Source organism: Musca autumnalis, unplaced genomic scaffold (assembly GCF_047663935.1).
Source record: "Musca autumnalis isolate F117 unplaced genomic scaffold, ASM4766393v1 scaffold_3, whole genome shotgun sequence".
In the NCBI taxonomy this organism is placed as follows: Eukaryota; Metazoa; Arthropoda; class Insecta; order Diptera; family Muscidae; genus Musca; species Musca autumnalis.
Genome location: NW_027411866.1, coordinates 11,458,988 through 11,470,881, shown reverse-complemented (window position 1 = coordinate 11,470,881; position 11,894 = coordinate 11,458,988). Strand labels below are relative to the sequence as shown.

Below are 11,894 nucleotides of genomic sequence, written 5' to 3'. Positions count from 1 at the left end.
AACACGAGCCATTACAAGGCAGTGGACGGACAGACGGTCGGTTATACAATGTGCTCCAACGACGTCATTTGGGTTTGTTTATTTGTAAATTTGATTATTGTGTGTTGGTCACCAATATGTCCTTTTGTTGGGGTTCTTTCGAAGCCCAAATTGGAGTTCAATAGAATTGTTAATAGGAAGGGTTTTCTTCATTTCAAGGTTGACGGAGGGATAGGCATTTGGTGGACCCTAATAAAATAATTGTCTGCAATGTTTGAAGAAGTTTTCCCTAGGATAATAATTTTCTTCAACGCCCCTTGAGAACCATGTAGTCCCTGAAAACTGTTTTGGTAGCAATAAAATTGTCCTCAGGTTCTGAGGACGTCTTTCCTAGGAAAAATTTTATCTGTCATTGAGGTGTTTTCCATATAAAAATTGTTCTCAACCTCTCATGACTCTTTTCAATATTTGAAATAAAAATCTTTATAATATTCTCACGCCCTCGTTTTTACTCCTTTCTGAGTAAGTCTAAAGATCTCTGGATTTTTGTGTGCATAAAAATGTCGTTATAAATTTTCATTTATTTCATTCGGCTCGCGATCATTTACAGATATGATTAACACTTCGTTTCTTCATTGCTTATTGAAAAATGTCAGTTTTAATTAAAATTGTTGTTTGGTTGTGAATGAAAGACTGAAGAGATGATGTGTTCCTCGCATCATCGCTGCTCTTATCCTCACATACAGTTTGGCCACACTTTGTGTTGTCCTCCAACACTTCAATGAAAACACATCAATCGTTTCTTCTTCTTCGTGAAATGCTAATTGAATACCAAGAACAAGAACAACAACTACAAAAATAAAATATTGAATGAGTTTTCGAAACGAAATAAAAACCAAATTGAAATTGCAATGCAAAGAGGGCAATATTTTTATTGGCGGCTCATCTCCTCGTTCATCGACAGTGCCGATATGTTATGTCCCATCCCAAACGTCCATCTATCCATCCATCCATTGATGATAAAGCGGCTGACCATGATGATGTTGATGATGAAAAAAACAACAAGGGATGACATCGTGTAAACATTTGTGCAGTCATCAGGCCTCACGCATCATGGACACGCATATTCTTCCGACCGTTTCTTCTTCCTCATCTTTTTGCTGTCTATAATTGATGAGTCTGATTGTCAATGATCCGTACTAAATGAAAATATGATGGTGATCTTTGTCAGTTCTTTCAATGCACTGAAATTTTTTGCTGCTGTTGTTGTTGTTGTTCTGCATGTATGGCCAGTAATTCATGTTAATATTTTGATCCCCTCCTCTCTCGGTATTATTAGTCTCTATGTCTGTCTGCTTGGCTGGCAAATTCGTCGAAGTGTTTTTCATTTAATAACATTATTAATAAGTATAAAATATTATTTAAGTATGATTATTTGTGTGAATGTATGTATGTCGCCCTGTGTGAGTGTTATGATGTTATTAATAACACATCGGATCAGATGGTTTATGGTTTTAATGGTAAAACACGAAATGAATATTAGGGTGGTTATAATGATATGCAATTCATTCGAGTTCGTTTTATAAACAAGTAAAAAAGTATCAGTCGGCTTGGCCGACAGAGACATACCCTCAGTTTGTGTATATTGAAACAATTTTTTCCCAAAAAACGTATGTATTTAGTGAGTTTTAAGAATTTTGGGCGTATGAACCGACAAAAATGTTGATTAGGATTAAAGAGCAAAAGTTTTGCGGAGGAAATACTTAAAGGAATGGATCGATTGACCATTATGGAAGTGGATCTCCAGCCACTACATATGGTGCCATAGGGGGTTTTTACACCCTTCGGGGTGTTTGCTCAGGAAGTGTGGATTTGCCCCTGAAAAAACTTTTACCATCGTAATTGAGGCAGCGAATGCAAGTTGCTTCAACAAAAATCAAAGTGATTCGATAGCAGGTCTTAAAGTGAACTTATCCGAAATGTTGTTTGGGAGGTACTGGATGAAGTGGACAAATATAGTCCATATTTGAACCTGATATATATCTGGTAAATATATTAGGATATGTAAAGTATGGACCAATTCGGCCACTCCCTTCAAAAGTTACAGTACGAACAATTTTTCCGAACATTTTTTTTTAAATTTTGTGGGGGAGGTACCTGAAGGAATGGCCCGTTTACTCCCACAAAAAATTCCGGAAAAGTGCATTATAATACCTCCTCTCGAATAGGTTTGATTTTCTTGGTTGCGCTCAAGGCCCCTAATACGATAGTACAAGTTTTTGGAGTGACAAGTAAATACTTCTTGAGGAAATGACCCGAAAGCTGTAAAAAACCCATGCGGCCAGCATATGTAGTGGGTGGTGCGCACGACAACTCTCGTACCGATTATTGAATTGGTCCACAGTTAGCATATTGTAATATTTCTTCAAATATTAGATGAAATTCGAAGGTGGTGCTTATAGGTCACCTCCTTCCGATACCTCCCGCACAAAAGTTCGAAAATATTCGCTAAAATGGTACGCACGGTTTGGTCCAAATTTTGGATTTCGAAATATTTTGTCCAATGTTCAAAAGTGAGCCCTATCGGTCCACTCAATGGGTTACCACCCTCACAAATATTCAAAATTTTTGTTTAAGTGCATTTAAAGTTCTGTTCGAGGATCCTTTGGAAATTTTCACCGAAGGTACTCCTAGTGGCCCTGTTTACAGCGATATTATGTTTTTCCAGGGCAAGTCCATGTTCCCTTAAATACACAAGTTTTTTTGGGAAAAAGTGTTTCAATTCAAGTAGGCTGAGGGTACATCTCTGTGGTCAAGACCGACTGATACTTTTTTACTTGTTTTTATAGAATAGAAGGCGCAATAACGGGTCTCTTATAAAAAAACCCTTGGAGGGGTCTTTTGAAGAAAATATGATCCGTTCAGGGGTTTTCGTTGACCGTAAAATCGCCCTCATTGGAATAGAACTATTGTTAGGATAGGCAACTGCTGAATGAATTCAGTAGAATTTCACAGTTCCAATGGTCTTCGATGAGAAAAGTTCTTCTAGGGAAAGAAGACCTTCTAATGGTCTTTTATGCCAAGGAGATTTTAAAAAGGTGTCTTATGGCAAATGAACCATCTAGAGGTCTTCTAATGGCATGGAAGAATACCTTCTAGAGGTCTTCTACGGCAAGAATGGCCTTCTGTGGAAAGAAGATCTTTTACAGGTCTTCTATGGTAAGAAGATATTCTAAAGGCTTTCTAAGACAAGAAGGTCTTCTTTGGCCACCTCATGGTCTTCTATGACAAGAAGACCTTCTAAATGTCTTCTACGGTAAGAAGATCTTCTAAAGATCTTCTATGCAGGGAGGCCTTCTAATGATGTTCTGTGACAAAAAAAGCCTTCTAATGGTCTTTAACTGCAAGCAGATCTTCTATTGCAAGAAGTTATTTGCAAGAAGACCTTCTTCTGTGGCAAAAAGAAGACCTTCTTCTGTGGCAAAAAGACCATCTCATGGTCTTCTATGACACGCAGACCTTCTAAAGGTTTTCTATGGCAAGAGGACCTTTTAAAGGTCCTCTACGGCAAGAAGGCCTTCCAAAGGTCTATTATGAAAAGGAGATCTTCTATAAAAGTTTTCTATGGCAAAAAGGCCTTCAAATGGTCATATATGGCAAGAAGACGAATTAAAGGTCTTCCAGCCCTCTAAAAGTCTTTTATGGCAAACAGATCCTCTAAAGGACTTCTATGGAAAATGGACCTTGTAAGATCTTCTATGGAACGGCAAGAAAACCTTCTAGAGGTCTTATATGATAAGAAGGCCTTTTAAGGTCCTTCTACGGCAAGAAGAACTTCAAAAGGTCATCTACGGCAAGAAGACCTTCCAAAGGAATTCTTTAGAAAGAAAAAATTCGAAAGTTCTTCTGTGGGAAGAATACGTTTTATGGGTCTTCTATAAAAGGTAATATTAGTCCTCTGTGAGAAGAGGACGTTCTTAAGGTCGTTTGTGGAACGACAGCCTCCAAAACGTGTGCTATGAACCACCCCAAGGACTTTTTACAGACTTTTCATGGGAAAAAGAAATGGGTCGTTTATGGCTGAAGGACCTTCTAAAAATCTTAGTACGTAAAGAGAAATCTCACGCAAAAGTTTCCCAGTTAATTCGTTAATAGCTCATGCCTATTACAACATAGGAAGTCTTGTTCTCAATGTCGTCGTCCTTAGTATGATGGTGTAGCTTCGAATGCATTCCAGCGCTATAGGGGACCATTCAATAGGTCTTCTATTCCATAGGGGCCATTCCGAAGATCTTTTTTACTACAAAATGTCACTCCGAATGCCTTATGTGCTATAGAAGACCTTTCGGAAGACATTCACTTCAAAGAGGACCTCTCCGTAGACTTTTCTTCCCCGCGGACCCTAGTTCTGGCAGGTGTGGAGAGCGTACTAAAATGGTGCAAGTGCTCTGAGAAACCCTGTGTCGGGGCAAGTGAATGCCGCCCACAATTATGTATTCCGCCATAAGGGAACGCCTCAAGAGAGGTTAGGAAAGGAGGTGACGACTCCGTGGTTATCCCCAGTCAAACCCTATACATGGAAGAAAGTGAAATCCTGCCGAAAGGCATCAAGATCAAGCCAGCACGATCTTGATTATGGCATTACTGGACTACGATTTGGAATTGATGAACCCTGGGCTGACGGCTGTGGTATTCTGGAACCTGAGTATGTCGGGGTGGAACCTTACAGAAATGGCTTTCAGGCTAATGCCACAGCTGCCTCCGTCCCGTTAAAACTTGGCAAATCTCAAAGTACGTTCAATGCTCGTCCCATTAAGTTGGCAGTGTAGGTTCGGATGCACATTCCCGATTAGCACGGATCTGGCTCTGAACGGGAGATCTCATAAGGATCTCTCGTCAACCCTCGCATGGACCTAGAAATAGGGACCCATGGGATATTAACGTGACTACACATTTTGCGAGCGGAGATAGCGGCTTTGAGTTGGGACCACGAAACCTAAAAATTAATGAAGAAAACACAGAAAACAAGAGAACAAATATAGGAGTTGAAGAAACCCCACTGGGAAGATGCTCGGGCCTACGAGTAGAAAATATGGGAAGTGCAGATTCGCCACATGGAAGAAGTTCGGTGATTGTAAAGGCGATATCTGGTAACAATCTAGGTGAGGAAGAACCCAAAAATAAAAATCCCGGAAGTGAAAATCTAAGGAGGCTGGGAAAAAAGATATCACAGTTGGATGAATTTGTTAAGTCTAAAAACAATATCCACAAAGATATACAATCAATGATGAGGAACCCCAAGGAACCCCAAAAACGCCTGCGTTGAAAAGAGGTCCCAAAACTCAAAGCCCTAAAGAAAATAGGACAAAGAAGAAGAAAGAAACCGTGTCCAATACTACACAGCAACAAATTGTAAAAACGGCGGAAGAGGTGGCCAATGAATCTGCGGGGAGATCCGATAACGAACACAAGACGAAGGTTTGGACGAAGGTTCCACCAAGGTCTAAAAGGAGAACGAAACCCAGTAAACCAGATGCTTTAATAATCAAAACATGTGGTGACTCCTCATATACAGATATTCTGAGAAAAGTGAAAGGTGAAGCAAAGCTGGCTGTCCTAGGTAAAAATGTAAAAACAATTAGGAAGACAGAAAAGGGTGAATTATTGTTGGAGCTAAATAAACCGGCACACGAGAACACAAGTGAATTTAGGAAGGAAATTGAAAACGTGCTAGGGCCAGCCGCCGAAGTACGTGCTCTAACCCAGGAAGTACAACTGGAAATTAAAGATATAGATGGCGTGTCTACTAAAGAGGATATAATCCAAGCTATAATCGACATTTCGGACGAGTTTAAAGAATTGCAACCAAGTGCAATAAAATCTTTAAGAAAAGCCTACAGAGGTACGCAAACGGCTAAGTTCGCCGTTTGCTAATATTCTTTTGCAGAAAAGAATAGTACGGATTGGATGGGCGGACTGTCGAGTTCGTGAAAAGTTAATACCAACAAGGTGCTATAAATGTCTAGACTTTGGACATACGGCAGCTATGTAGATGTAAAAACCCGAATGACAATTCAGGTCGCTGCATTTGTTGTGGAGAAGCGGGTCACAGGGTTGCTGCTTGTAAAAATCCTCCCATGTAGCATACACATGCAAGGATCCATTGGTAAATCGTAGCCACGTCACTGGGTCGACTGTGTGTCTGAGATATAAGGAAGCTCTACGCCAACTTAGAGGATCAATATGAAACTGATACAATTAAATCTAAATCATTGCGAGGCTGCTCAAGATCTGTTAAAACAGACAGTTCGAGAACTAGAGGTGGATCTAGCAATTATCAGCGAGCCCTACCAGAACATTAGTCCATCAAACTGGTATTGTGATACATCTGGCACATCCACGGTGTGGTCCATAAACAAACCAATGCAGAATGTCTTGAATTCTGAACTCGGGTTTGTTCGAGGTACTGTCGCTGGTTTAACAGTATACAGCTGTTACCTACCGCCAAGATATGATATTGAGGAGTACAAACACATTATTACCAATCTGGTAAATGATGCTTCATCCAGAAGTCCAATTTTGATAGCGGGCGACTTCAATGCTTGGGCGACAGAATGGGGCTGCCCAAGAACAAACGAAAGGGGTCGAATATTATTAGAATCATTGGCACAACTAGACGTGGAACTTTTAAACACGGGCAGCAATCCAACATTCAATCGAAATGGTGGAAGCTCTATAATCGATATCGCCTTTGCCAGTACAAACATCTATGATCGGTTTAACTGGCAAATCAGTGACATGTTCACTTATAGTGATCATAGCGCCATAATCATTAAGTATAACGAGGTTGCAACAGTAACATCAACGGTTCAAACACCAGATGTAACTGGCTGGAAGAGAGACTCACTAGATAAAGAAATATTCGCCCTATGTATGGAAAGCACAGAACTGCAGGGAACTCCGGAAAACATGGCTTAAAAGCTAATACTACAGACAACACAGGCATGCAACGCATCCATGAAAAAGAGAAAACGAGGAGTAGGCAAGGCCCCAGTATATTGGTGGAACGCTGAAATCGCTGAATTACGCAAGGAGTGTCTTCGTGCTAGAAGACGCTTTGTAAGAACACGAGATAGAGACGATAATGAAGCTTATAGACAGATTCTCAAGATGAAGAAGAAAGCTCTTAAAAAAAGCCATACAAAGAAGCAAAAGAGCATGTTTCTTAAAAATTTGTGATGATATAGAAAACCAGCCGTTTGGATTAGCCTACAAGATTGTGACTAAAAAACTGAAGTGCTTTAGCTCAGGTACACCAACAGACGCTAAAACGCTAAGTAATATTGTGAATCACCTCTTTCCTAATCAAAAGGTAGCAACATGGGCAACATACGATCCCGGTGGACAATTTGTTTACCCCCATGTTACAACAGCGGAGATAAATCTTGCCGTCTCGAAATTCGATGATTCCAAAGCGCCAGGCCTAGATGGAATTCCAAATTATGTCCTAAAAGAGACTGTGAAGTGCTGTGGTGGACATTTACTTAAATTATTCAACAAATGCTTGGAATTTGGATCTTTTCCATCAATATGGAAAAGGCAAAGGTTAGTGCTACTGCCTAAAAATGGCAAGCCTCTGGGAAACCCCTCCTCATATCGCCCACTGTGCATGATAGACACATGCGGAAAGCTCCTTGAGAGCATTATCCGCGATAGATTGGAAGAGTGCATCGAAAGTGCAGAAGGCTTATCCAAATGCCAATTTGGCTTCAGAAAGAAGAGATCTACCATTGATGCAGCAAAAACGGTAATCGACATTGCAAAGGCAGCAATACATGGTCAAAGCTGGAAAAAAGGGACGAAAGAATATTGTATGGTCGTAACACTAGATGTTAAAAATGCCTTCAACACAGCTAATTGGGAGAACATTTTAAAGGCTCTGCGACGGTTAAATGTCCCGGCATATCTTGTTGCTATAATCGAGGACTACTTCCGCAACCGAATCCTGATATATGAGACTGAAGAAGGTACAAAGGAATACCAAATAACAGGAGGAGTACCACAAAGATCCGTTCTTGGACAGCTTCTATGGAACGTGATGTATGATGGTGTTTTACGGTTAAAACTTCCAGAGAAAGCTAATATTATTGGGTTTGCGGATGACATCGCGCTAGTCATTGTTGCAAAAACAACCGAAGAAGCACGAACAGTTACAGAGGCCAGCATACAGTTGGTTAGATCATGGCTGTTCTCACAAGGCCTGGCATTAGCCGACCAAAAAACGGAAGCAGTCTTAATTACAAGTCGTAGAGTGGTGGAAAGAATAAATATTCAAATTGGAGATTGCACAATAACAACAGCGGAAAGCCTGAAATATCTCGGTGTTATCATAGACAATCGCCTGTCTTTTAAAGACCATTTAGACTACATAAAGGCAAAAGCCGGAAACACCTGTAAAGCGTTGTGCCGTATTATGCCAAACACAAGGGGGCCAAGATACTTAAAGAGAAAAATTCTAGCAGGAGTTATCAAAAATATTATTCTCTACGCATCCTTGAAGTACGCTACTTACTATGCAAAGATTGGGTCAGTATATAGACTTGCAGCGCTTCGTGTATGCTGTGCATATAGGACAGTGTCCGACGATGCAGCCTGTGTTATCGCTGCCATGATACCCATCGATATCCTAGCCAGAGAATCTGAATCCATATTCAATTCAAGGAACTCACAGGAACCCGGAAATGAGCCCGAGGAAGCAAGAAGACAAAGCATTGTTGAATGGCAAAATAGATGGTCAGCAGCTACAAAAGGTAGATGGACTTATTCGCTGATACGAAATGTGGACACTTGGTCAAATAGACGACATGGATATTTAAATTTTTATCTTACCCAATTCCTCTCCGGACATGGTTGCTTCAGGTCCTACTTACATCGTTTTGGCCTTGACTGCTCCTTGCTGTATAGAACATGTAGAAGACCCATACCATGTATTCTTTTTGTGTCCTCGATTCAGTGTAGAGAGGGCAAACTTAGAGCAGAAAGTTAATAGCGAACTGCGTGTAGAAAACGTGATAGAAATAATGTTGATGTCTCCCGAAAATTGGGAATATGTATGCGAGTACGTAAGGACAATCATATTGGAACTTCGTAGACAAGATGAGATTCGAAGGCGAATAATAAATAGCAGTGTTCTTTAGAACATTCCCCCCTGCGACGAAATGCTTGTACGGCGGTACCGCAGGGATAGTGGATCAGAGTAAAGGGGTTATTTTAGCGTGTTAAAGTCTCGCACACTTGGCGAAGTCAGGTAGCCAGAGTCTTTCGATGATCTTTTCCCCGTCCAAAAAAAAAAAGAAAAAAGATCTCTCCGAAGGCCTTCTATTCTATAGAAGACCTCTCCGAAGGCCTTCTATGCTACAGAAGACCTCTCCGATGGCCTTCTATTCTACAGAAGACCTCTAAGAAGGACTTTTATTCCACAGAGATCTCTCCGAAGGCCTTCTATTCTATAGAAGACCTCTCCGAATTCCTTCTTTTCAATAGAAGATCTAGGAGACCTCTCCGAAGGCCTTATATTCTATAGAAGACCTCTCCGAAGGCCTTCTATTCTGTAGAATACCACTCCGAAGACCTTCTATTCTATAGGATACCACACTGAAAGCCTTCTATAACATACAAGGCCAATCAAAGGGCGTTCTAGTTTATAAAAGACCCCTCCTAAGGCCTCTGTAGACTTTTATTCTATAAAATGCCACACCGAGGCATTATATTCGACAGAAGACAACACCGAGAGCCTTATTTTCTGTGAATACCACTCCGAAAGTATTCTTTTCTATAGAGAATCACTTCGTAGAACTTCTACTCCATAGAAGACCACCCTGAAAGCCTTCTACTCTATAGAAGACAACTTCGAAAGCCTTTTATCCCATAGAAGGCCACTACGAAAGCCTTTTTTTCCAAAGAAGACCAATCCAAAGGGCCTCTATGCTATAAAAAAACTCTCCAAAGGTCTCTGATGGCCATTTCATTCCATAAAATGCAACACTGAAAGCCTAATAGTCGACAGAAGATCACACCGAGAGCCTTATATTCTGTGAATATGGAGAACCTCTCCGTAGACCTTCGGTGTGGTCTTTTAATCCATAGAAGACTACTCTGAAAGTCGTCTATTCAATAGAAGATCACTCCGAATGCCTTTTATTCCATAAAACAACAGAGCCTTATCTTCCATAGAAGACCACTTCGAAGCGCTTTTTTCTATAGAAGAGCATTTCAAAGGCCTTTGATTCTATAGATAATGACTTTGAAGGCCTTTTCGACAGAAGACCACTCCGAATTCCTTCTATTGTTTAGAATACCACTCCGAAGGTTCTCTATTCTAAGGAAGATCTTTCGGAAAGCCTTCTATTTTATTGAAGAGTTCTTCGAAGGCTTTCTATTCTGTAGAAAAAATACCATTCAAAGGTCTTAGATCCGACAGAAAACCTCTCTGAAGGCTTTCTTTTCTGTAGAAACCATCTTAGAAGCCTCCATATTCCACAAGAGAGCAATCAGGAAGGCATTCATTCTGTAGAAGACCACAGTGAAGGCCTTTATTCCATGAAATTCCACTCCAAGGATCTTCTATTCAATAAAACACCTCTCCGAAGGACTTATATTCTATACAGGATCTTATTGAAGGCCTTTTATTCTATAGAAGTCAACTTCGAAGGCATTATATTCTATACAAAACCTCGCGAAGGTCTCTCCGAAGCAAGATAACGATTGAAAGGAGATACTCCCAATTTATATCAAGTTCCAAGATGGAAAATATCGGCCCATTTCTTCAGGTATGTCATCTAAAACAGATAAACAATTTTGCGTTTAAATCCAATTCAAAGACACTTAGTGGCTAATGGTCCATCGTTCCACAGTGGTGCAACGGTAAGCACACACGCCTTGCAAATTTTATAGGCCTGACAACGTCGTGTTTTCACCGGAGCCAAATGTACCCCTCAGTGTCATTTCCGAAATATTTCAGCCAAGAAAAACTTCTCTATAAATGGTGTCCTAAGTCAAGCCTTTCGGATTTGGCTATAAAAAGTAGGTCCCATATCATTGGCTAATATGAATCGGGGTCACTCTTAGATATCAGAGAAGTATCTCGTGTTCCTGTGGGATCATATGATATGATAAGATATTTTACAAGCTCCACTCGGAACTCCAGATGTCATTTAAATGCCAGCGTCACATCATATTCCACCAAGAAATGACAAAGGGGCCAATAAAGGCAATCGGCTATGCTAATCACCAAAGCATAGTCGATCGCCTTAATATGTCCCTTTGTCATTTCTTGGTGGAATATGATTTCTTGATGTTTTGATACAGGATGGTGTACTCATGGCTTCCCTATATATTTAACTAGGGTCTAGTATAAAATATAAAGGGGTTTCGAACAAGAATATTAGTTCTTATATTCTATACAGGGACTGGATTCTCGTTCTATGAAAATGTGAAATGAAAACTTTTATAAAGGAGAAAGCTGTCAAATGAAAAAAATTATAAAGGAAATATTTTTCATTACAAATTTTCATAGAACAAGAATCCAGCCCCAGGATCTTATTGAAGGCCTTTTATTCTATAGAAGTCAACTTCGAAGGCATTATATTCTATACAAAACGTCGTGAAAGTCTTTAATTCGTTAGATGCCCGCTCCGAACCAAGATAACTATCGAAAGGCGACACACCCAATTTAGATCAAGTTCCAAAATGGAGTATGTCGGACCATTTCTTCAGGTATGTCCTCTGAAACAGATTAAAAAGACACTTCACCTTGCACATTTCCCGGACCTGACAACGTCGGTCTTTCACCGGAGGCAAATGTATACTTCAGCGTCATTTAGCCAAGAAAAAATTCTCTATAAATGGTGTCCAAA

The 11,894-nt window shown here is 40.2% G+C and overlaps 1 protein-coding gene across 1 annotated transcript; it reads left to right on the top strand.

Annotated features, from left to right (window-relative positions):
- The first annotated feature begins 6,222 nt into the window (after positions 1–6,222).
- LOC141397006 (uncharacterized) lies at positions 6,223–6,957 on the top strand. The gene has a single exon (XM_073972775.1). The coding sequence runs from the start codon at positions 6,223–6,225 to the stop codon at positions 6,955–6,957; it is 735 nt and encodes a 244-aa protein (XP_073828876.1).
- The last annotated feature ends 4,937 nt before the right edge of the window (positions 6,958–11,894 follow it).

What these genes read in the sequence shown, in the direction of transcription:
- LOC141397006 (XM_073972775.1), top strand. Translation starts at nt 6,223, where the DNA reads ATGAAACTGATACAATTAAATCTAAATCATTGCGAGGCTGCTCAAGAT.